Source organism: Aulonocara stuartgranti, assembly GCF_965226115.1.
Source record: "Aulonocara stuartgranti genome assembly, chromosome: 10".
NCBI lineage: Eukaryota > Metazoa > Chordata > Actinopteri > Cichliformes > Cichlidae > Aulonocara > Aulonocara stuartgranti.
The window spans coordinates 26,588,904-26,615,928 of NC_138946.1; the positions used below are offsets into that span (position 1 = coordinate 26,588,904).

The window sequence follows — 27,025 nt, forward strand, 5'->3', positions numbered from 1 at the left end:
AAAATATTAGAAACGTGTCCACAGTGGTGAAACATCACATCTTTAAACAGTTTTAACAAACACTGAGCTTTAGATTCATAAAGGTAAGATTTATTGAATGAGCGCTGGAATAGACTGCATTAATGAAAGCTCATAAACTAGCAACTGAGAGTGTATAAAAGCGCCATGCAATGTGAGTTCATGCTGTAACTCATCTGTCATTGACTTTGCATTACTGCAGCTGGCTCATTCCATATAGCTGGACACACTGTGTTTTGACAGACTTCTACAAATTCTGGATTTAGTCTGATATTGCTATTGCTAGACACCACTACTTATACAATAGATGTTAAGCTGTAAGTTGGTTGCGCTAAACAAAACTGAAAACTGTGCTGCTCATAGTGAATGCTTATTTATTAAACCTACGGTAAGCTAGACCTCAGCGATGGTAGTGTTTAGGCAGAAGTTCTCAAAGACCTTGAATTTACCATTGCAGATCTGGTCAAAAAGCTGGAGGAGCAGAAGGCTGAAGCAGAGCGGCAACTGAAAGTTATGAGTAGACAAATGAAGGTAAGAAGTGTGCAGACCTGATGTACTGAGTTTTAAAAGTTCACATCTTGGTAGCTCTCTAATTATGTGGCATGTAATGTGACACGCTCAGAGGACAGCCCTTTTGTTTAGTGTATACCATATGACATCTTTCGTTTACAGTATGTTGTTTCTCTTTCATTTTTAAGCCATGCAAGCATCCATATTATTGTGATAATTGTCACAGAGTTATGCACTTACAGCTTAGTTCACATAACCGTAGCCATTCTTTTACAGTTGTCCTTGAATTCCTACAAGGAAGAAATTTTTGGTGGAGTGACACATTAAGTTCATGGTGATGTTTTCAGTTTTTCCTTGTGTTTTTTTTTTTTTGTTTTTTTTTTTTTTGCCAAAGAGACCAATAAGTCTTCTTTCCACTAAACATTGTTCCAGTATCATTTTAGAATATGCAGATGGGGTCCTGACACAGGCAGCTTCTTCCATCAGTTTAGTTTTAATGAACTGGTTCTTGTATAGTACAGCATTTCTACTGTAGTTGAGCACTCAGTGCACTTTCTACAACATGTCTCATTCACATGCTTTCACACAAATTCATGAAAACTTCCAATTAGCAGACCTGTACTGTCTCCTGAGCTACAGCCACCAACGCTTTAAAATGGACATTTATAGATTTAAAAAAGACATCAAGTGTGGCAGATCAAGACTTGGTGGATCTAATGGTGATAATCATTATCGTAATCTTCAGCTTGTGCTGTGTGGCTGCTGATTGTTGGTGGTCTTACAAAATACTAAAACTGTTGAAATTTTTATCAAATCCTGAGGAAAGTCGGTGTTCTAGTAGAAAACAAAATTTGGTGTAATGCAGAGACTACATAAACAAAAAAACCCAAAATCTATAAAGTACAAATTTGATTGATATTGATGATGATAATGATGATAATAATAATAACAATGATAATAATGGTGATGATGATGATAATGATAAGAAATAATAACAATAACAATACATTTTTCTATAAAAGCGCCTTTCAAGACACCCATGGACACTTAACAATAGAATAAAACGCATAATAGAACAATGACAAAATGAAGAACAATTAAAAAAAAAAAAAAAAAAAACACATGATAAAATAAACAGTAAGTTCACAGTGAATATGCAGATTTGAAAAGATAGGTTTTGAGTTGGGATTTAAACTGGGGGAGAGAACCAGTGTTTCTTATATCTGGGGGTAGAGAGTTCCACAGCCTGGGAGCAGAGCAACTGAAAGCTCTGCTTCCCATGGTGCAGAGGCAGAAAGAAGGCACAGCAAGCTGGATAGAAGAAGATCGAAGTGAGCAGGCAGAAGAGGTAGTGCTTAACAGGTCAGAAAGGTTGGGAGGATCAAGGTTATGAAGGGCCTTGAAGGTAAGCAGAAGAAGATTGTATACTATTCGGAATTTCATAGGGAGCCAGTGAAGTTCCTGAAGGTTAGGGTTTGTGTGCTGGTCGGAGGGGGTTCTGTGTTCTGGTCCGGAGTTTTGAACCAGTTGAAGCTTATGGAGGGATTTTTGGGGGGAGACCATCCAAGAGAGAATTACAATAGTCAATGCCAGAGGTAACGAGATTGTGGACAAGACAGACTATGGACGCAGACTGGGTGGAAAGAGAAGGACGTAACCGGTTAATGTTGCGTAGACGGAAATGGGCAGAACGGGTGAGATCATTGATGTGAGATTTAGTGGATAGTGAGCTGTCTAAGATGACACCAAGGCTCTTAACCTGAAGTGAAGGGAAATCTGTGGAGTTATCAATAGTGAGAGTGAAATGATTTGCCTTTAGTAGGGTTGGATTTAGTGCCGATAAGGATTTCAGTTTTATCCTCATTGAGCTCAAGAAAATTAGAGTGGAGCCAGGATTTTAACTCTGATGAGCATTCTGTAAGAGAAGAAGGTGGGAAGGAGGAATCAGGCCTGCAGGAGAGTTATAACTGGGTGTCATTAACTGGGTGCTTAGATGTTTTTGATTTCTACCTCAGTGGTAAGGGAAGTCCTATTTTATTTTTTATTTTTTCCCCAGTGTTTGTTCCCGGGAGGAAGCCAAAAAGTTGTTGTGTCTACCTTTTGATTTTTGATGTTGAGATCAGAGATCAGATTTTTTTTTTCCTTTTTTTTATGTCTTGAAGTGAATTTTCATACTCAATTCTAGTTTGAAATAACTAAGCAAAATTTCACTGATGCGTTGTTAGTTTTTCCAGTAATTGGTGGATTGAATATTCACAAGAATATAAAAAATGCATGTAATATCTCGTTTCCTTTCATATACGGACCAGTCATTCTTCCATTTCAACTAAATTCAAATGTCTTTGAGTCATTTTCTGTCAGAATGAATAACATGTATATGATTCTGCATGTTTGTGCCTTCAGGATGAAAAGGAGGAGTGGCGTCGTTTTCAGGCAGACCTCCAGACGGCTGTGGTCGTAGCGAATGATATCAAGGTGGAAGCTCAACAGGAGCTGCGCACACTCAGGAGGGAGCTGCAGGAGGAGCAGGATCGTAATGCAAAGCTTTCTGCAGACCTTGAGGCCCTGCAGGGAGTCAGGTACTATCTTCCCCATATTTTTCAGTTCCTCTCCCTCCACCAGTTTCCCCTTTTTTAGCATTGGGCTGCAGTTCTTTTCTCCCTGTACAAATGTAGTTATGATATACCTGCCAGAGTCCTGCCATATCTCTTATTACCTGTGTTTTATACATGCTTAATGAATAAGAATACCACCCAATAATCTATTTAGACATATCTACATTTAGTATAGATACAATTTAGTTTATGATGTTTCACAAGATCCAAACCTTGATGCTTTTGAGTCTAGGTTCCCGGGATTTGGCAGACTCTGTTGGTAAATGAGCCGTCTCCTGTGGTATTTCCCTCTGTGTATTCTATTCCTTTTAAGCTGCTGCCCTCTCCGTCTCCCTCTTCCACACTTACCCTCTGGTAACGTTTATTCCTGACGCTCAAAATGCAGCAAACTTCAGCAGTATTGATAGGACAATATGAATAATATAAAATTTTATTTTTTTTAATAAATGGTGGCAGATCTGCTTCATGGTCAGAGCAGAATCTGTGATTAGTTTTTTACAGCAAATGTCCCACACCAATCTGTCACACTATTCAAGACTTCACATAGTGCGATCGGAATATGTCAGTGCAGCATTGTTGTTGATGAGCATTGCGTTGGATCGTGTGTTGTTATACAAGTGTGTTTTAGTGTGCATATACCATAGTGTTTTTGACAGTCTTGTCTTCTTTCATTATCAAGCCAGGTCAAATACTTCTGTGGCAAAGTCTGCTTAGATTTGTGACTGTACAGCGCTCTCTTTATATTTGTGGCTGGCCATGGTATAATCCTTTCAGGTAGCGAAACAAATTTTTATTAATTTAATTAATTTATATTTTAAAAAAACTATTTTATTACTATTAATTATTAAACTGCTCACCAGTAGTTTTACCACTTAAGAAACCGTAATATTTGGTTTAAAAACCAGATATGTCTTTTCTTCAGATTTCATGCAGTACTTCAGAATATAGTAGTGGCTTTAGACCACGGCTAAATCAGCAAACTCTCCCCGAGATTAGCTGTTACGCTGCGTCCGCTCCCCACCTCCAGCAGTTCCCTGTGATGACTCTATCAAAGAAGTCCCTCTGACAAGCCTCCCTGTGTAAAGCCCAGGTGAGTTTCCTGCCCTGCAGTGCTCTCTCAGCCAGCCTGCCTCTCCCTGCCCTGTGTGCTGCTGATGCTCACTGACCTTCCTATCTATGTTTGGCTTCGTGTTGCCGCTTCAGCCTGTCTGACTCTGTCTGTCTTTCTGTGTGCTGGCTGACTGCACCCTCAGGGGTATCATGCCGTTTTTGGTTTGCTTTGCCTGATTTCTTTTTTTCTTTTTTTCAACCTTTGGTTCGAGTAGATGTATCTGGTGCCACCTGCTGTCCTTTAAATGAATAACACTCTTAATTGTTTTTTGGTTGTATAGCAGGATGGTCTGCACGGCATGACTGGATTAAACTCATGCAATGCATCATCTGCTGCAGATACATTTCATCACAGGGTGATTTTATTGAAATTTGATTCTGAGTGACTGTATTAATCCTTTGAGGTATGCATGGAGCAGAGATTTTAGAAGTCTGCAAGCACCCACAGGTCTGGCTTTGAAAATAATAATGCTGAGAAGAAAACAAGGTCATTGTGTAAACATTAGCTGTTACACTGCAGTTCATGTCCTTTCTTCTTTTCTCTCCAGAATAAGTTCCGGGGCCACTTTTGAGACCAAGACGGCAGTAGAAGGGCACTAAAGAAGCGTCTCTCACCTCAGCACCACGTGAAGACAGTGTTATTGTTGCACTTAATATGACATTAAACATGTAATGTGGTAAAATAGTTTAATTGTAAGCCACTGTGACCTCTGTAACCACAGACGAATTCTTGTGACACAGAACGGCTTCTATCTCTCTTCATGTCTTCATGACCTTTTAAAAATACTGTATTTTTGTTTCTCAATAAAATGTACCCTTTATTTTTGTGATTCTCTTGTGTTTGAGATTCCAGGAGTGAGAGACTTATATTTTTTGTTTGTTTGTTTATAATAATGTGTGAAGCTGCTTTGTGCCTTTCAGAAAGTTGAACAGATGAAGTGTTACAGAAAGAACACTGAAAAAACTGGTAGCGGTATGAAAATATGGGTAAATGTTCAGAGAGTAGCAAAGCTCAGAGACTTGCGTTTCCCAAACACTGCCAGAACAAAGACAAACTCATAACATCAGAAAATACACATCGCAAGGCCAAAGCAACAAAACAGAACAAAAGTCCAGTGATATTCATACAGTATATAGTTCTGGACCTAATATTATTCTGCTTACTAGCTCTATATTAGTCAGATTGTTGTCACTTGTTTACTTGACTCTTGATTCCTCTGATTGGTCTAAAATGCAGTTTCCTATTTAGCCATTTGATGGCACTGTAGAACACATAATAACTTTAAATCTCTGTCATCTCAGCACACAGGTATCCTCTGCACTGTTTCTATTTGCCTGTTTTTAATGATAGCGATATTTCTTCTAAATGTCTTCTTAATATTATACTGCCAACATTGGAACTGCCACAAACGCAAACAGCTGTTCCTCCAAGCCACTTTTTGCTCTACTGAAACATGCCATTTTAACCCTTAGACCAAGAAGACTGTGTTACATGTTCCTAAAATGATTGTTTTATTTCACACAAGAAACCACTTTTAAATTATGAGCTGAACTCATTTTCTTTAATTCAACTTTTTAGCTGCATAAGATGATGTAGAATTAAACACACACTTTTTATCTGAGCCTCTGAGGTTACTCTAAAAAAAAAAAAAAAAATGTTATAATGGGACTCTGAGATTTCTTTAACATCCTTCTTAATGTGTCACTCAAGTACTGTGATATAATTTTGAAAGGTTTATTTCATTGTTCAACAAAAACTTCAATAGAATATTGCATACTGTGGTAGTATACGGTCATACGGTTGCAGGATCTCAGGTTACAATTTTTAAAAGCCATATTTTAATCCCAAGGTAAAGGTACTGGTGCTCAAAATGTAAGCATTTGGATTCACTCAAGAAACCCGACCTTCTAAAGAAAGATGAGCTACTAACAATGTGATGGATCATTTTCTTTCGATGAACAATTTATGAATGTCCTGTTAATTTATTCTGCCTAGAAAGACTCGTGACTGGTTTTATGCTTGTGAACTTAGACGTGTATTATTATGTCTGACTGCTGTTCATCAGGCAAATGAATAAATTAAATGACACCAGTATAACTGCAGTCGTCTTTCTCTGTCAGTCTACTTTTTTTTTTTTTTGAAAGTGAGTTAAGAACTTGTTTGTCATTTCTGTCTCCTCTTGTCTGTAAAGAGGCTGCAGACCCTCACGCTGTAGCCTTTGGTCCAATGTTCACCAGGTACAACGGCAGAAAGCGTCTCTACTGCTCACATTAAGGTTTTCCAAACTCTTTTTGTCTCCAGCTAGTCATCAGTTATTGACAGTTCTTTGGTTCAAGCTGATCACATGATCTTGTTGATACACTGAGCAAACACCCTATTTTTTTTAAAACGTGCAGTCTCCCCTTTCTCACTGGTCAATGGGTTATCTCATAAGATAAGTTCTAAATTCAGGGTTTTGAAATTCACCAGGTCACAATTTGCCATTTCTCCTCCCTCTAGTGTTTGTGCTACCTGTGTGTCCACACAGCAATCCTGTTCATTGTGTCTGCCAGGTCCCAAGGTGAAGAGGCGAGAGTGTCTGACTCGGATAACGGCCGTCACTGGTGCGGCATCTCCATGATCCCAGCCACGCCCGCCGACGCCAGCGGAGATTCCAACACAGAGCCTGGAGCTACTGTCAAATCCCTCATTAAGTCCTTTGATACTGTTGGACAAAGTGAGCACGAGCACCCCAGCACACAGACACACACTTTCAGGGCATCCCATTACGCAGTGTAACTGTAGAGCAGAACAGCTGCTGAGAGGTCTATGAATATGTGGCTTTTCTCTGCAACTTGTGCGATTGGGCTGGACGGTCCTGGCTAAGCTGGCCTCAGACAGGTCTGAGGGTTTCCTTGTGTGTCTCAGTAAAATCAAAAATGACATGCTGGATATATCTTACTGATAGGAGGCATTTTCATTTAGAAACTTTAGTCATGCATTATGGAGATGGTGCCTCTTGTTTCATTTATTAAGCAGCTTGACATGAACATTATGTAGAGCTGCATACATTAGGACAGTTTTACTGGTTTTATTTAATCTTTCAACCAAGGCTATTCTTTTTTTCTTTTTCTTTTTTTTATGAAACAAGCTAAACTTCAAAATAAATTGTTGGGGGAAATGTACCAAAACTGAGTAAAATATACTATTAATTTCTCAAATATCAAAAATGAAAAGAGGACTAGGAGTCCAACTGTTTAAAACTGTTTAAAAAAAAAAAAAAAAAAAAAAAAGCGGACAGTGGGCTGTGACATTTGTTTAATCTTTGAAAAAGGTTATTCTTTGCTTCTATAAATGCAGGCTTTACAGAGCACTTTTGAACTCAATGGTTACATGACTTGGTGTTTCAGATGGGCCAGGTCACACGGTTCAAATGCATTCCTCCTCAAGAAGCCCACTGAGTGGGATCCCTGTGCGCACTGCACCTGCTGCTGCTGTATCCCCCATCCAGGTATACACCCTGTTTCCCTTTAAAATTCCCTTTAAATACAGACTTCCTGTGAGTGGAACTGTTTCAGATGACTGTTTCATTCTCTTTTTAGAGACACTCGCACATAAAGCCACTATCAAAGACACTGGAAAAAAGAATTAATCACGGAGAATTCTCCCATCCTCATGGTATGTAACACAGAAGGGATTTGGGCATGTTGTAATGGTATAAATTTTCTATCAAATATCCATACTTCCTTTAACTGTCACACAGGAACAAATGGTGGCTTTTAGGTCAACAGACTGACAGCCAAAGTCCACTATGAGTGTTCAATGAGCACTAAATGAATGGTATTAAAGACATGCAAACATCCGACTGCTGCCAGTTTGGTGGAAAATTTTATGATTTTTCTCCTTGGCAACCAAATGCTGTAAATTTTGTGCATGGCTCTTAAAATGTCAGCATCTACATTCAGTAGGTCTTCTTGCTCCATCTCTGAGGAGTCATTTGAAAAACACAGTGACTTTAGAATCACAGGATTACTTTAATTGGATAAGGGATTTTTAAAAAAAAATGTTTTATTGCAGTAAATCCAGATTATTTAGATTTTACTGCTCATTAGAATTCAAGTATTATTTTGTACACAGTGGGTACATCAGTAGTTTAGCAACATAGACACCTTGGAGGATAATGTGACTTTCCATAACTGCAGAACGCTAGAAGTCTTAAAGCAGAATACAATTAATTTCTATTTGTCCCATTGCCTTTCATGCCCTGCAACTGCACATGTGATTTGTCAAATGTACTTTATATTTTGATCCCTCCATTTCTAACTTTCTTTTCATTCTCCTGTGTGTTGTTTTAATTCCCACAGACAAATTGGCGAGCTGCAGGGAAGACCTGAAACCTAACAGCCTTATGAGGAAAAGCCCGTCACTGGAGTCTGTAATCAAAACCTCTGCCTCCCTCAGCAGCCGCACGCCATCCTTCAGCTACAACCGAGGAAGCAGCAAGCTCAGGTGAGTTTGTTTATTTATTTTTAAATAGCACTTCACTCTGAGACAAACCTGCTACTTTGAACTGGAGCTTATGCTTCCCAATACTGTGACAAAGCAAAAATGTGAATAAGTTGATCTCTCACTGAAGCTTTAAAGCTGATTTTGTTTTTAAAGAAGGCCATTGCTGTGATGGCAAATCTTCACAAGCAGTTAACAAAACAAAGTTTATTTATTTTTAAATGTAGCTTTAAAATAGGCTGTATGACTCTAAAACTGGTGGTGGTTACAGATATAATGGGTGCTGTTGTATTTCTGCTTTTTAAACTTGCATACTCCCTCTTGATATCACTAGTTAAAGCTTTCTCTGTTAGTTTCCCAAATTTTATGTCCAGCATTCCTGTTTGGACACCGATGGCCTGCACACAGTAGATGGAGTGTTGGCTTATCAGAATGGGAAGAGAGGCAAATGGTGAACAAACATGTTTTTATACTCTTCTTGCTAGTGATCGTTTTCATGCACGGACAGCTCATGTCTGTGTACACTCGTGATTGCATCTGATGTAAATGGTGGCAACTTCGAAACAGCAAAGTTAGTTAAAGCAATGAAATAAATGGTAAATGGCCTGTATTTGTTTAGCACTTTTACTAGTCCCTAAGGACCCCAAAGTGCTTTACACAACCAGTTATCCAGCCATTCACACACATATTCACACACTGGTGATGGCAAGCTACATTGTAGCCACAGCCGCCCTGGGGCGCACTGACAGAGGCGAAATACTTGGCCAGCACACTGGACAACACCCTTAGCTTCAGTCAGCATACAGTTGACATTAATAAACAGCACTCATTGTTTATGTTGAAACTCAGAAACCTGTCAGTCCAGCCTCTCCACATCCTTGTCTGCTGTCATGACTGTTCAGCTCTCTGCACTTTGCACACAGCTGTATTTTTACAGTATTGTTTGTGCTACCAAGAATAAATTTTCCACACAGATAATTGGCCTTCCTTTTCCCTAGTGCAGTCTATCTTTTCTTACCATCTATTCACTCTTGACATTATTAATGTAAATGTGTGTGAAGGAGTTGTAGACTTTCTGGAAGAGGAGATTAGGGGGCTGTCTCCTTCCATATTTGGTATTTTAAAGGCTCATGATAAAGCTGCTGTATCACTGATGATAAATGCAGATACTCTCCGCACTGCAATATATGTTTGGATAGCATCTTGCTCCTTCTGGCATTATGGTGCCTCAAACGGAGAAATAATGAATTCAGCAGCAGAGCAGCGATGACGTGTGAAATATTTACTATGCTCACAGCAATGACCATGTCTCATGGTCTTCCCATGGCCTCAGCTCCAGCACAAACCCTTGGGAGAAGCCCCTTTGAATAATACTGCAGATAGGCATTTATCCAATTTGTTGGACAATTTTGGGGGATTTTAGAGAAATGCATTGAGTGTACTGTTTGCCAATATTTGATGGATGAAAAGTAAAACAGATGCCACTAAAAAAAACTTTGCTAAAGGTTTACATCCCAACACTTAAAGTCAGAGTGGGTGCTGGATTCACGCCAAAGTAATCTTGAGCCAACTCTTAACTCCAACACAAATGCACAAGCAAACCAAAGAAGCTTCAGTCTTGTAATGATAATTCGAAGCCCTGGAATTCAGAAGGGAGTTTTCAAACAGGGAACATTTGGAAAAGCTATGTAGGAATTTTATTTTTAAAGAGAGCATTAAGAGTTTGTTTTTGTTTTTTTAAAAAGGGTTTATTCAAATTTTTCAGGACTGAAATGGATCTAGTTTTTCAATAATGGTATGTTGTGCAGGTCATTGTACACTGTGATCATGGAGGCAGGCTCATTTTTAGCTCTAAAGTTAATATTTATGAGCCCATTATGTTATTTAAAGATGGCCAACCTTTGTAACCTTCCTGAACTAAAACACCAAAGTCTAAAGAAGAAGAAAAAGAGGAATGGAAGTTTTTAGCTTCCGAAAGCATGCATGTGAGAAATCAGAAATAAGTTGTGTGTTATTAGATCAGGACCACTTGAATTACCTTTTATATAGAAATTTTGGGGGGACTTAAATAATTGAACAAAGCCTTTTGCTGTGATCATCATATGCACTCAAGTTTGCATGGTTACTTATCCCCTCGATGACTTACTGCAAACTTGCTCCCCCCTTCCACCCAAAAAATCTCTCTATGTGATTGTGGTTCGTGTTTCCCTTGTGACAGTGTGGAAAGAAAGGACCCCTTGGCTGCACTGGCGCGGGAGTACGGAGGATCTAAGAGAAATGCTCTACTGAAGTGGTGCCAGAAGAAAACAGAAGGCTATCCGGTAGGGATCACAGGCCGGAGACCTCTCTCAGACACAAGACGAGCCCCACTCACTTTCACACCCTGCTCTTTTCTGCATCTTTGTCTGACTGTTTCATTTGAGTGTTTCACTCGTCCGGTTCTTATTTAAAGGCGAGATGACAGCCCCCCCACCCCCGTCCCCCCTTTCATATTACATGTATGCAGTATTGGTTAGTCTGCCCTCAGGTTCGGTAGCTATTTCTTTTCTTTTTTTTGTTTTATTTTCCTGCCATGAGTGATGTGCCGGACTGTAATGGCACATTACTCCTCCTGTCATCTCAGTGGGGATATGAAATCGCTGTGGCACAGCAGTAATGGAAGCAATGAAGCAAAGCACCCAGTCTTACAGACACACTGGATTTATATCTGTATGTATTTTCACAGCCTGCACTGTTTTTATGCTTGCCCATTCATTTTTTTTTTTTTTTATGTTGTTGTGCTCCCAGCGGCTTTAACTGGTTCCAGGAAGCCCTAGTGCTAACACGCTCCCTTAATACCTAGTTTAAGGAGCCTATTAACCCCAGTGGGATTAGAGATTTACCTCTGTAATCACTGTGTTTGTGTGCCAGTATGCTAAAGCTATACAGGGGGACTGGCTGCAGCCTCCAAAAAAGCAATTCTTTTATCACTCTCAGCCTTCTGATAGGAATTACAGTTACAGATGTAACTGACTGTGCGTCTCTGGGGTTTGGGGGTGAGTCTGATAGCACGTAACTCTGGCTTAACCAAGTATGAGAAAGCACAGGTGATAATAACTGCTAAAAATAAACCCAGCTGTCACAGTGATAAATAGTGAATTATTGGATGAGCTGTCAGATCAATAGTTCTATTTCACAAGGACAGTGGTGCTCAGTGAACTTTGATTCCCCCACCCAACCCCACCCCACCCCACACTGCCTCTTCTTTTCTTATGAGAACTGGTGCTTGACGGCCTCATGGTGCGTATGTTGGTGAAACACGCTCAGCAGATCTTCTTGTGATGGAAACAGCTGACTTAATGAGATAAAACTGACAATCTGTCTGATAAAATGCTGCTCCTGAACACAGGCTGCCCGGCTCAAATTGTTTAGACTGTTTTGACATCTTCGGGCAGTGGGGAGCATGTTTAAAGACGCTCTCTTGTAGCATTCGTTGATGCCACAGTTTTCTCGCTCATTGGAAAAAAAGGAGTTTCCTGGAAATCTTTTAACACGGCGATTAAAAATCGAAACAAAACCACTGGGCTGCGTCTTCAGGAAGTTTACTCTCTGCTGCGCCCACACACTGATAACATAACAATGTCACTACCTCTCAATGGCTGTAGTTTGATCTAGGGAGACACTTGTTACTTGGTACAGACAATGTACCAAGTAATAAGTGTCTTTAGCTGTCACACGAATAATATTTCCCTCTTAAATATTCTCGTGAAGAACAATAAACTAAACTGCAAATCTTAATTCAGTTCAGTACAACATTAATACCCCTTAATAGAGCCTCATTCCTACTGGTGTGGATTTAACTATGGGATCTTATGATCTGCTCTCACAGAGGGCTTAGCAACACCGTGTGATTATTTGCAAGTATCAGGAATGCATTAAGAAGATTTGGCTGCTAGGTGTGTTTCAGTCTGTGGCATAGGGTTAGAGCTGTGGTCCCTTCGTGCCTTTGCATATTCTCCATGTGCGACATGCGGGTGGCCTGTAATCCGGTTTAGTACTGGACCATTAGTTAGGCAGTTCGCCTTAAAAATGTTTACTTTGAGAACCAGTGCGACTACTTCCGTAAAGTAGAGACATGAGGTAATTCCTGTTTGCACATCTCATCAATATTTGTTAACTTGTACCAATCTTTTTTTTTAGTTTTTGATTTAAATGAGAAAAAAAATACTTTTGTTTTTCTTATGCAACAATCAAATGAGAAAAAAGAGAAGCAGATGACTTTAACACTATCTTATCTCTGATGTTAAGTTGAGTCATTAGGATTTAAAGGAGGATCTCTCTAAAAGGGTGATCCGCTGTTATTTGCCCTTTTCCTTCTTCTTGGCACTAGGGCTGCCACGATTTGTCGACTAGTCACGATTACGTCGACTATCAAAATCGTCGACGACTGATTTAATAGTCGACGCGTCGTTTGAAACTTTGTACGATCACAAAAGACGTAAAAGACGCAGGAATAAGTGGCAGGATTCAAGAGTGTAATAACGGACTGAAACAGAAGATGGCAGCATTGCATGTACAAGGATGTCAGCTACCGTTAAACCCCGAAGAAGAAGAAGAAGAAGCAGCTGTGTCCCAGAATTCATAGCGCGGCCCAGCGCAGTTTCCAACAATGGCGGCAGCTAGTTAGTTTTAATGTTACTCTTATTATTCTTTCTGGGTCACAAAATAAACGTTTAACATATTTTCAGGCGAGAATGTAGCTGTGTAAACCTCAAATATCTGCTCAGTTTATCAGGACACCACATATTTTCAAAAGCGCTCCGACGTTTTCGGAGACATCTGTTACCCACTAGCTCGTTAGCGAGCCGGGGGCTAGGCTCACTAGCGCCGTGAGAACACCGGACTCCCCGCAAATCGTTTTCAAACCCACCGCTGTCTTTCGCTACTCAGGTTAAATATATATGAGTCACTTAGATAACTTAAAATGTTATTGTTTGGCTTTTTTTTTAGTATTTTATTTGTTCCTGAGTAAATCAGTTTGTCTGAGATTAAAGTTATAGTTTTTACACAGCTGAATAAACGTCAAGCAGACAACTGATTATCAGAAGTGTGAGATGCTCAAGAATATACTCCAGTGTCCTGTTATATTTTAGATAGCAAGGAGTTTATTAAACTTCACCGAAACAATCTGCAAATTTCATTAAAATTTAATAAACTATCATCTTGTCTTTATTTTTAGTTAGCACAGACCTTAAACACTTAAAGCTGTAAGCTAATGATAGTTATATAAGAGCAGATGCTGCTGGTGCAATAAGCTGTAGTTTTACGTCTAATGGATGATGATCTGATTAGTCGACTAATCGCAAAAATAATCGGTGACTAGTCGACTATCAAAATAATCGTTTGTGGCAGCCCTACTTGGCACTGCACCCACAGAGATTTCTGCTTTCATGGATGCATGCATATGTCCTGCATCTTTGGTGTTACATACTGCATAGGGCATCACTTATAGCCACCGTGGTGAGTAAACTGCACCACAGCATGTAACCCATGTGACTAAGTCCTGTGGTGGGCAGAGAAAATTTTATTGCCATAGGATGCATTGAGCTTCATACGTCTGATGAAAGGTCAGGCTGCTTCAGCCCCCGATTACAGGCCCAGTGTCTGAGAGACACTGACTAACATGTCACACCGTGTGCACCTCCAGGATGGAAAACTGAACCAAGGGACCAGAAAAAACACAGCATTCAGGTGTCTCTCTGTCATGCTCGTGTTGTGCTCTGATAAAGGTTAGTGAGGTTTAGTGTCATTAATACATCCACACACACTTTGCAGTCCCTCTCCTCCCTGCTGTGGACTAAGGTCAAAGAGGTAATCCCTCAACACTAATTGGCTCTTTAGTATAGCGTCAGCAAGTTGTAATTTGTCCTCGGCCTCTTCGGGCTACATAATTAATGGTCAGTTTGAAGAGGTGGCTTTCACTGTGCACCCTTCGCTTTCTATTGCCCCTCTGGTTTGGAGTGGCAGAGTCAGGAAACAAGCTCCTATATCACGCTCATCTGCCACTGCAGAGCCAGAAAAGCTGCTGTGCGAGTCTGAGACAAAACTCATGGGTGGGTCAGCCCCCGTGCAAGTTGTTATTACAGTCCTATTGTTGGCAGACGTTTTGGTCAAACAGCAGTCTAATTAAAGGGAAAGAGAAAGTAGGAGCTTTTGTAAGCATGCTGAGCAATTATTTGATGCTTTATAGCTCCTGAGGGCACAATAAGTCTGCGATTGTGGCCGAGCACAAAGCCTTTGCAAGACAGCAGTACTCACAGTTGTCTGTCTGCTAAAACAGCTTCATCTCACCTTCCAGCTTGTTTCACATATGTTTGGGTTCTGTACATGTATGCTTTAATTTATATAGATGCTGTAGAAAACAGTGAGTTATCATAATCTAAGTGTCTTAATGTACTTGATGATGATTCGCTGTTGTCAGCTTGTTTCTTGGGTGGGGTTCTGGACAGACCGTAATGGTTAATACACTTCATGGGGGGGGGGGGGGGGAAAGGGAAACACTGCAAATTACATGCATGTAAACACGCAAGTACTGAGTACAATAGCTGTGCTATCACCATGGAGAAGCAGTCTTGCACCCCTTAGGGAGAATGTGATGTGAGAAGGGGTGCATTTATCCACCAGCTGCTTCCAAACCCAAGTAACATAGAGTATCCTCAGAGTAGCTGAAAACCCGGCCTGCATTAGAACTCTCAAGGGAGGATGAGGTGTGAGCCCAGGCAGACGCTGTCACACCTAAAATGTCAGATTCTGGGAAGCTCAGATCAATCAGAGAAGACCTTAAGCTCGCTCTGATTGACTCTGCCCTGTGGGAGAGAGTAAAGAGGCCTCTCACAGGAAATTAGTATTCACAAGAGATCCTGTCCACGTCAGTGCTGGACTGGACACAGACTTGAAACACAAGACTGCTTTTATATAACTTGTGTTGCACTGGTTTTCAAGGCAGCTTGTTAGATCAGACTCAAAGGTGCAGGTTGTTGTGCCGGAACAACTTTGCCTGAAACTCGCTGCTTTGTGCTTAATATGTGTGTGGGATTTTTTTTTTCCGCCCCTGTGCTCTGACTCAGTTTTTACATCGATAAAGTGCAGATTGCTCCTGAACAACAAACAGACCACAAAAATCACACAACGAACTGGACAATTTACATATCTAGAAATGATTCATTCATTTTACAGTGGCTTGCAAAAGTATTCGGCCCCCTTGAACTTTCCACATTTTGTCACATTACAGCCACAAACATGAATCAATTTTATTGGAATTCCACATGAAAGACCAACACAAAGTAATGTACACATGAGAAGTGGAACCAAAATCATACATGATTCCAAACATTTTTTACAAATAAATAACTGCAAAGTGGGGTGTGCGTAATTATTCAGACTCAATACTTTGTAGAACCACCTTTTGCTGCAATTACAGCTGCCAGTCTTTTAGGGTATGTCTCTACCAGCTTTGCACATGTTGAGACTGAAATCCTTGCCCATTCTTCTTTACAAAACAGCTCCAGCTCAGTCAGAGTACATGGACAGCGTTTGTGAACAGCAGTTTTCAGATCTCGCCACAGATTCTCGATTGGATTTAGACACCAGACAGGTCAGAGATAAAGTTATTGAGAAATTTAAAGCAGACTTAGGCTACAAAAAGATTTCCCAAGCCTTGAACATCCCACGGAGCACTGGTCAAGCGATCATTCAGAAATGGAAGGAGTATGGCACAACTGTAAACCTACCAAGACAAGGCCGTCCACCTAAACTCACAGGCCGAACAAGGAGAGCGCAGATCAGAAATGCAGCCAAGAGGCCCATGGTGACTCTGGACGAGCTGCAGAGATCTACAGCTCAGGTTGGGGGAATCTGTCCATAGGACAACTATTAGTCGTGCACTGCACAAAGTTGGCCTTTATGGAAGAGTGGCAAGAAGAAAGCCATTGTTAACAGAAAACCATAAGAAGTCCCGTTTGCAGTTTGCCACAAGCCATGTGGGGGACACACACTAGAAGGTGCTCTGGTCAGATGAGACCAAAATGGAACTTTTTGGCCAAAATGCAAAACGCTATGTGTGGCGGAAAACTAACACTGCAGATCACCCTGAACACACCATCCCCACTGTCAAAGATGGTGGTGGCAGCATCATGCTCTGGGGGTGCTTCTCTTCAGCAGGGACAGGGAAGCTGGTCAGAGTTGATGGGAAGATGGATGGAGCCAAATACAGGGCAATCTTGGAAGAAAACCTCTTGGAGTCTGCAAAAGACTTGAGACTGGGGCAGCGGTTCACCTTCCAGCATGACAACGACCCTAAACATAAAGCCAGGGCAACAATGGAATGGTTTAAAACAAAACATATCCATGTGTTAGAACGGCCCAGTCAAAGTCCAGATCTAAATCCAATCGAGAATCTGTGGCAAGATCTGAAAACTGCTGTTCACAAACACTGTCCATGTAATCTGACAGAGCTGGAGCTGTTTTGTAAAGAAGAATGGGCAAGGATTTCAGTCTGTAGATGTGCAAAGCTGGTAGAGACATACCCTAAAAGACTGGCAGCTGTAATTGCAGCAAAAGGTGGTTCTACAAAGTATTGAGTCAGGGGGCTGAATAATTACGCACACCCCATTTTGCAGTTATTTATTTGTAAAAAATGTTTGGAATCATGTATGATTTTGGTTCCACTTCTCACGTGTACACCACTTTGTATTTGTCTTTCACGTGGAATTCCAATAAAATTGATTCGTGTTTGTGGCTGTAATGTGACAAAATGTGGAAAGGCGCCACCTCTCTGGGGACATCTCAGGCCCTCCAAGGTTTGGAGGCCTATCTCCCCCTACCACCACTTCCCCTGCCAGTGGCGGACTCCCTCAGGTGTCGGTGCGTTGGTGGTTCTTTGTGTCCGGGGGTGGGCGTCCAGGTACACACCGGCTCACTCCTTGGCGGCCGCTTATCGGGGCCTGGAGCCTGGGGCTCGCTCGGGCCACTTCGGAGGTGGGGTGCCCCCGGCCTCTCGGCCTGGGGCTCGGTCACTCAGGCACGGCTGGCTGCCGGCGGAGCTCACGGGCGCGTCACTGCAACTCCCCCTGGCTTCTGCTCCGCGGCTGCTGAGTGAGCCCTCATCTGGGACTCTCCTCAGCTCTTTCTGGGACAGTAGCGCGGCTGCCCCTCTGTTGGTCTTCCTTGGTCTCTTGTGTTCTGGGGGCCTCTGGATGTCTGGAGTTTTGATCTCCTCCATACCTGCTTCATGCCCTGGAGGACAGGGCTGTGGCTCCCCACACCCTCTAGCAGATCATTACATGAAGGAACCTTTTAAAAAAACAAGCGCGTCCATGCTCACAGGTGTACACACGGGTGAACACACCCACAAACTACACCCTTTTTGGCTCCTACCTCAAAGCACACTGTTCTGTTGATCTTATGTGCTGCACAATAATGTTTAATATTTAGTATTTACTGTCATATTCCAATATATCATTGTGATGCTGTTTATTCTATTACTCTTGTTCTCTTCTGCTTGTTTTCTTTTTTCTTTCTCAGCAGGTGATCCAGGTGATTGATATATGCATTTTTTATTTCTTTTTTTTTTTCTTCTGCTCATTCTGTTGGTTTTTGTTTTTTGCCCTTCTCCCCCGTCCCTCTTCTCAGCTGTTTCTCTTTCCCTCTTTCTTTCTCCCCTTCTTTCCTCCAGTCAAGTCTGTCCCGTATTCAGTAAGTGAAAATAAAATAAACAATAAAAGGTGAATCAAATGGACCATTATGGCAAGGCTGGGATGGTCAATTTGGTAAAGTAAATCCGTTGGGCATCTTTCTTTGCCTTTAGACAACAATTCTGATGGCAAAAGAGCCAAACGGGACAGGCCAAAAAAAAAAAAAAAAAAAAAAAGACAAAATGTGGAAAGTTCAAGGGGGCGAATACTTTTGCAAGTCACTGTATATTTGGTTATTTTGGTCTCATGTCATTGTGTCAGAACTTTTGAAAGCTTTTTTTCACCTAATTTGGCAAAACCATCTTGTGGCATTGAAGAGTAAGATGTTTACTTGTAGCCTTTTTTGGCCACGTTCAGTAAGCAAAAAAAGCCTTTCTTGAACATTTGTATATTTATCAGGCTCTTTGATGTCTTAATTTAGGACAACTCCGGACACTTTTTAAGCTTTTTTTCCCCCCTCAATTAACCATAGAAGCCAAACAAAAATAAATGCGTTGTTTGTTTGAGATGGAAACAATGACCAAAGGGCTGTGAACATTAGGCCCTGACAGAGCACAGCTTATCCGGCCTTGTCTGGGAACTCACACACATGCAGAAAACCATTGAAAGACAGGAATGGACCCCCCAGGAGAGTGTGGAATGAAGGTCAGACATCGGGGAGGGGAAGAGGATAGGAGTAGACATTACTAAGTTCTATAAATGGAGGATTAACTGTACCTGTGGGGTGAGATCGTGATTGTAAAATAACAAATTACAGGTGATTAGACAGGATTTGTCCGGAATATTTTAGTACATGTGTTTTCTTATAAATGATATAATATTGAGGCTGTCTGGGTTGAAGTGCATTAAAACAAATGCATATTGAGTAGCTTTTAGCATCTGGTGTGTGTGAAAAGAGTTAAGTGCTTGTGCTAAGTGCCTATTGTGGATTCATGTGCCTTGTTGTCAGTGTAGAGCTAGGTATTCTCAGCATAACAATTAAAGGACTTGATGAGATGTCAAATTAAAGGGTCACTGTGGCATATTGATGAATAAGTTTTATTTATTTTTATTGGTTTTAATCAGGTAAGAAGACAGAGCGGAAATATCCGCAGGTTCAAAGGCAAGCATTAGTTCTTTAAGGTTTAGGGTCCACATGGAGTGACAAATAAGTAAATCATTGCACTGTGATCAAAGTAATTAATTAGAAGGATAATTTTATCACAGACTATCAATATCATAGACTGAATAATCTCACCAAGAACCCAGCATCCATGGATGATGATGTTCGTTTCTGGGCTAAATCTGGTCATGCTGTCAGGAAAAAAAGTCACTTTATGTCTAAATTTAGTAAGTGACAATTGGCCACAACAAACTGATCTTCTCTCAGTTTTCTGTTAATTAGAAGTCTAAAAGGTGCCTGTATAGTATGTAGCTATCAAGACTAAAATCTGCTTACATTTGATAGGAGACTAGATAACTATTCATCATGATCAGATTCAACTCCAACATACTAGAGCGCACGGCACAGCACGGTGGTGCAATGGTAGGCAAAAACAGTTTGGGTTTGAATCTGCTGCTCATCTGACAAGTTTTTTGAGCAGTAATGGTGGAGATGATATTTCTCTTTTTAAAGCAAATTTAGAAGTACAGGGATGCCTTTTCACCATGCACACCATGTTTTTTCAAGCTTTTCCTTGTTGGGATTGGTAACACTGTGTTTACAGCTAAGTTAGAGGTGTGCTGTTTTTAGTCTAAACTGCATAGCAACTGGCAGCTTACACTGCATTACATTATATCTATTTGCAGGTGGCTCACAATAGACAGAACGGTTGTGAATTGTGGCTTCGATTCACCTGTGTGCCTTCTTTGACATTCTGTTGCGCTCCCTGCTCTTTATCCCCATACAGAAAAGCCTAATGCAATCAACAAGCTGAGTCTGTGGAGAACTCCTGTGATTGCTTACTTTATCTCCATGGTCCCACCTGCCTGGGATCAGTGCTCAAAACTATGTTTCATTACGAGATTTATTAAGATTTTCTCCTTCTCACTTCCTTCTATGTCTTTTCTTTCATGTATTTGATGTGAAATGTCAGAAAATAACCCTCCAGCCTGATATTTCCTACTTGGGGTTTTGACAAACTGTGTGTTTGATATGTACTGTAATTCAGTTTATCTGCCATAGCATAGGTTTACTTGCCGTACTTGCATTTACACCATGTCTGAAATCAGAGTATCAGCTGCCATGACAGCATTACAGCAGTGTGCTATCATCCTTATGTGGCACCAGGAGCACACACCCTTTCCTTTTGTTTCTGCGGTGTTAATCACCGTCTGTGTGCGCTTCAGCCAGCCAGCTTGTGTGGTTGGTTTACAGCAGGAAGGACGTGTCATCCAGGATGGATGTGACATGTCCTTGACCTTTTAATGTCCACCACAGCTAAAGCTACTCAAAGGCCTTAAATGGTTATTAGATTTTTGTTTTGTTTATTGACAGGAAAATAATCTTCACTGATTGATTTTATGACCGTGTTTGTTTGTTTTTGAAAATGAAATTATGTTTTGCAGAATTTCAGTTTTATAACTTTAACTGTTCTGTTGTCTGTTTGATGACTCTGGCAAGATTTTTAAAATGCTGTTTGTGCTCTTTTAGAAGGAGCAGAATGTTATAGGCTATTCAAACATTCATAAGAGTAAATGTTTGCGTGGCATGGCTCTCTGGGGATTTTGTCACCATGTTTTAGCTATTAATGCTATTAATATTTGCATCCAATATGTGTGGATGTCTTTTCTCTCTCCCTGCTTCTCTCTCATACTCTTTTTCTCTGAGCCCTAAAATGTGGCGGTTCTGCCTTTTGTGCAGAACGAGACACTTCCTGTCGCTTGATGCTGTGTTTGCTTTTCTGATCCGGCTCCCAGAGAGCTGTTGTTGTCCACTGCTGGTTTAGCATTCATGCCTGTCCCTCTCTTTCCACCCTGAACGAACTCCAGCACCCACCCTGAACTCAGCCATACCTGTACCACCAGCTCTGGGCTGGGTCAAAATGTCAGTCTCCCTATCCAGCCACACTCCCTCACACATGTCACACATGCGAATCTGCCCTTTGCAGTTTTTTCTTATCAACTTATTTGTCACTGTCCATCTTTGTCCTGGAGTCTGACTGTGCGTGTCTTTGTATGTTTGCACATACAGTAGGATGGACACACACACACACTGTGATTAGTGCTGCTGCTGAGCCAGCTACGAGAGGGAATGGGGAGCTGTGAGAGGAATGTGATCTGACATGACTGCACAGGTCTGGCCTTCACATGGAACAGGCTCATAGCTGACAGATGAAAAAAGGGCCGGTGCAGCTTCGCTTTCGGTGTCAGTTTATGAACATGTCACTGTATATTAATAATAGTTATTGAGGGTTGTCAAGGGGCTATAATATATATATATATATATAATGACAGGAACTTCCTTTAAAATTTCTTGCATCATGTGTTTATTGCTTTCCTTGAATGTGAACAAAGCCTGAACTCAGGACTTCCTGCTCCTTCAGAACTCATTGTGACCACAGATGTTTTGCAGCTTGGCTTGATGACTCAAACAAAAACACACTTTCATTCTCCATTAATAGTGTGATAAATATTCATTGTGCAAATTTTAGCGTCTGTGCACACACATACCACCTGAAGTTATTAGTACTCCTCAAGTTGAACTATGTTTTCAGAGGCAACATCAAACAACACCCAAAAACCAATGTTTGGTTTTTTTTAAGCAGTATCTACAGACCACTGCTCTCTCCTTATCCATCCTGGCTGATCTTTATCTAATTTTGCATTTTATTCTAGTACCTGCAGTCTATTCAAATTGCATAGGCAGTCCAGCTTCTCCATGATCTCCTGCATGTGCTAGAACAGTCTCAAGAAAGTCTCAAGAAGGCAACAGGACAATACGGTTAAAGAGTTAAGACAGAGTTAATCATGCATTTTTCTGACCAAACTGTCACAAAGAGACTCCATGAGGGTGGCGTGAGGGCCTGACACGTTTTTATAATAATAATAATAATGGATTGGATTTATATAGCGCTTTTCAAGGCACCCAAAGCGCTTTACAATGCCACTATTCATTCACTCTCACATTCATACACTGGTGGAGGCAAGCTATAGTTGTAGCCACAGCTGCCCTGGGACAGACTGACAGAAGTGAGGCTGCCATATCGCGCCATATTTTTAATGGAATTTGTGGTCACAGTCCAGCACTATGCAATGCAACTGACATTAGCTAGAGAACACCAGAACTAGCCACCACTGGCAGGCCATTATCCTCACAGATAAAAGCAGGTTTACGCTGATCATATGTTAAAGCATCTGGTGACACTGTATGCAACACCATCCGGCATGACGGGTTTGGCATTGGGTTATTGATAGAGGGCCGCACAGACTTCTGTGCGCTAGCCAACACTACCCATTTTCAGACATTACGCTGGTACAGTGAGCTTTGTGTTCCTCCTAGCACATGACACTGTCTGGCCTCATTTGATCAGAATGTGTAGGCACTTCTGGGATGACCAAGGCATTGATGCCAATGACTGGCCCTCACATTCCACAGAGATGAGTCCAATTGAGAACCTCTGGAACTTTATGTATTGCTGTATCTGATACCGCCAGATTGTGCCAGAGAATGTCCAGGAGCCCCCCGATGCTCTGATCCTCCCGGACTCCATCCATACTCTCTTCTGCAGAATCCCCATATGTTGGGAGGTCTTATATTAAAACATTAGGGCGATACGCACTGCTGAGCCACATTATGACACAAATTGGATCAGCTTGTTTGGTTGACCAGCTCTCATGTTTTTATATTTGGGAGTTTTATGTTTTCTCGAGTTACAAAATGACAGTGCACATGGATGGGCATTGACACCAAGCCTCTTAAGCTTAAGATTAAGCCTCACGACTGAAATCCAAAACATTACTTAAACTTGAAATTAAGGTTTAGGTTAAACTTTGAAAACTTTAAATGATCTACAAAAAAGAGCACAGATTAAAGATTTCTAACTTTTACAGGGACTAAAAGTCACACAAAGACAGTTCTACATGAAGACACTATATTTCTGCTTATCTTTTTCTTGCTTTTCTGAGAAAAGCAATTTCAATCATTGTCACATGTAATTTGGAGGAGCTGTTCCAAGAAAGCAGCAACATGCAAACTGCCTGCTCTGCACAGCCACATCATGCAGACACACACACATGCATTCAGTGACTGTAACCATACAGCTGTCCCCTTTTCAAAACAGTAACTTTATAATTGCATGCTTGTGAGGCCTTTAGGGGGCATCTGTAAAGTGTAACTATAAAAGCATGGCTCAAGCTCTTCTGCGCTGGTTTAGCTATTCTCACTTTCGTAGCAATTAAATAGCATCATATACCACAGTAGATATGTGTAAATGTCACAGCCACATCACAACCTAGCATAGCACCACTTCTTCCTTCTCTTATCATTGGTTTAGCCTCTCACCCTGAAACTGCAGCTGGTTTTAAGTTGAGCTAACCTCTAACACCAAAGTAGACGAGTGAACAACTGTCAACATTTCTTAGAAACTCAGAGGATATTGATTACTGCAGTGACTTAGAGTTGTGATTTTGAATTTCTGTCCTCAGGACCCAGAGTTGTTGTTTTTCTATCCCATCAGGTAGTTAATTACATTCACCTGGCGTCACATGTATGGATCAGTCGCTGATTCGATTTGTAGAATGAAAATCAGCAGCCCTCAGGCCCCGGGGCAAGGATTGATGACCACCGGCTTAGAGCAACAGTAAACAAATACATGTCACATCTTTAGCATCTCCCTGGAGCTAATGCTGTGTTTACAGACGCACTGATGTACCCAAAAAGATCTTTAATGCAGTTCTTATCCCAAACACTGTCTATTCCTCTCTATCGATCAAACTGCATTTTTATGGCACGTTCTGTACAGGACAATGCAGTTCAATGTGCTTAATTGTGACTGGGAGATATAAAATAAAACTGTGTTTGGGGTGGCTGTAGCTCAGGTGGAAGAGCGGATCAGGCATTAACCAGAAGGTCGGTGGTTCGATCCCAGGCTGCTCCAGTCTGCATGCCAAATATCCTTGGGCAAGATACTAACCCCATGTTGCTCTCCGATGCATCCATCGGAGTGTGAATGTGTGTGAATGTTAGATACTTAGCACTTAAGCTTAGAAGTGCTTGTGTGAATGGGTGTGACTGGGTGAATGAATCAGCTGTATAAAGCGCTTTGAGTGCTCGGACAGAGTAGAAAAGCGCTATATAAGAACCAGTCCATTTACCATTTAAACATTATTATGTGCAGTAAAGAGTTCAAAACAAAACTTTATCAAGAGACTGTGTTATAATGATAATTATCATCACTGTGGCACAATACCACAATACCATTAAAATATGTTTTATATTGCATCACCACAAATATGATCCATCCAAATACATTATCCCATATGTATATACTGCACTAACTCTTGCCTATGACAGCTTCTTACTCCATGTCCACTTTTTTCTGTCATTTGTAATTATCTTTGCATTTCTGTCTTGCGTACTCCAGTTTTAATATAAACTGACCCTAATGTTCCCTTTGGTGCCTCAATAGAAGTAGTAAACATGCTTGAAGTAAGATTTCTCAGATCACAGTGCCCTTTATAGTTCATTGTCCCACCTATTTTCCTAACCACCTAGCCACTCCGGGGGTGAGGTAGTGGTTTTGTAACCTAGCCCAGCTGTTACTGGGTGAGAGGTGGGAGTACATCATGGACAGGTCGACAGTCCATAACAAGGATGGTTAATTGTTTCATACTTCATGACCAGATAATGGAAAACTAATGACAGTCCCATTATCCTTATCTGTGCTTTCTATTAAAGCACAGATAAGGGGCGACCGTGGCTCAGGGGGTTGGGAAGCGCATCTGTAACCGGAAGGTTGCCGGTTCAATCCCCGTACTCTCTGGTCGTTGTGTCCTTGGGCAAGACACTTCACCTACCGCCTGCTGGTGTTGGCCAGAGGGGCTGATGGCGCGATATGGCAGCCTCGCTTCTGTCAGTCTGCCCCAGGGCAGCTGTGGCTACAACCGTAGCTTGCCTCCGCCAGTGTGTGAATGCGAGAGTAAATGAATAGTGGCATTGTAAAGCGCTTTGGGTGCCTTGAAAAGCGCTATATAAATCCAATCTATTATTCCATCCATCCATCCATTCGCTTCCGCTTATCCTTTTCAGGGTCGCGGGGGGCGCTGGAGCCTATCCCAGCTGTCATAGGGCGAGAGGCGGGGTACACCCTGGACAGGTCGCCAGTCTGTCGCAGGGCCAACACACAGGGACAGACAAACATTCGCGCTCACATTCACTCAGACATTCACACCTAATGGCAATTTGGATTTTCCAATTAACCTATCCCCTCAAGCTGCATGTCTTTGGACGGCACGGTGGTTAGCACTGTTGCTGCACAGCAAGAAGATCCTGAGTTCAATTCCATCATCAGGCCGGGGTCTTTCTGTGTGGAGTTTGCATGTTCTCCCCGTGTTTGCGTGGGTTCCCTCCGGGTACTCTGGCTTCCTCCCAATCCATTATTATTATTATTATTATTATTACATACAACTAGAATATACAATGCTATGTGAATCTAATAGCTCTTAGATTCATATTGTAGCTTTCATTTTGCATGTTACCATCTAAAACAAAATGTTTAGGACTCTTAGATTATTTCCACCTTAATAGGATGAATCCAGATCAAAGCAGTGTAAATTTCCCCGGTTTCGTATAATATATGGGAGGAATCTAACACACGTACCCATGACTCACGAGGGCCTCCCTTGCTGTGAGCTCTGTTCCCAAAGCGTATGAGAGGGATGAAACAGGAAGACTGTAAATAACTTATCTGTTATACAGAGAGTCTGCACCCTCCAAACAATGGCCCAGAGGAAGTGTGTCCTCCGAGCTCCTCTCCTGTTATCATACTCTGAATATGCTGTATGCTCCGTGCACGAGGTGATGATGCTCTGAGAATCACATAACTAAAACCAAACAAACTGGACGTGCTGCTATGCATGTCCTTCATGCAGAGGAGATCAGAGATAGCATTGTTGTTTTGAAGTGATTCAAGAAAGAAGATCCTCCTAATATCAATGACTGGACTCTTCTGCTGTTCTGCGTCTTTCAAATTTGATTAAATTTTAATTATTTTTCCTTTGATTTTATGACCTAATGGATTTCTTTTTTCACTGCATGGTGATGTTGTCAAGAGGCTGTTAGTGCTTCTACCTGAATTATTAGCACTTTATGCTGATTATCATTATTTTTATTGAAATTATGTTGCTCTAATTAATTTTTTTAAATTTCTTTTACTTTTTTTTTTCTTTTTTTCCTTGTGCCTTCAGAATATCGATGTGACCAACTTCAGCAGCAGTTGGAATGATGGCCTGGCTTTCTGTGCCCTATTGCACACATATCTGCCTGCCCACATCCCTTACCACGAACTCATCAGTCAAGATAAGGTAGAAAAATACAGGAACGCCTAGCACACATGCAATCACGCAAACACGTACAC

The 27,025-nt window shown here is 41.3% G+C and overlaps 2 protein-coding genes across 2 annotated transcripts in view; one reads left to right on the forward strand and one right to left on the reverse strand.

Annotated features, from left to right (window-relative positions):
• timm22 (translocase of inner mitochondrial membrane 22 homolog (yeast)) overlaps positions 1–27,025 on the reverse strand; it is an 83,671-nt gene that overhangs the window by 43,099 nt on the left and 13,547 nt on the right. The gene's annotated exons all lie outside the window — the stretch shown is intronic.
• specc1 (sperm antigen with calponin homology and coiled-coil domains 1) overlaps positions 1–27,025 on the forward strand; it is a 51,519-nt gene that overhangs the window by 13,384 nt on the left and 11,110 nt on the right. Inside the window, exons 4-11 of the mRNA XM_082548073.1 lie at positions 476–549; positions 2,932–3,107; positions 6,807–6,970; positions 7,644–7,744; positions 7,836–7,911; positions 8,598–8,742; positions 10,958–11,060; positions 26,856–26,972. Coding sequence (XP_082404199.1) covers positions 476–549; positions 2,932–3,107; positions 6,807–6,970; positions 7,644–7,744; positions 7,836–7,911; positions 8,598–8,742; positions 10,958–11,060; positions 26,856–26,972 — 956 coding nt within the window. The remainder of the gene's footprint in view (positions 1–475; positions 550–2,931; positions 3,108–6,806; positions 6,971–7,643; positions 7,745–7,835; positions 7,912–8,597; positions 8,743–10,957; positions 11,061–26,855; positions 26,973–27,025) is intronic.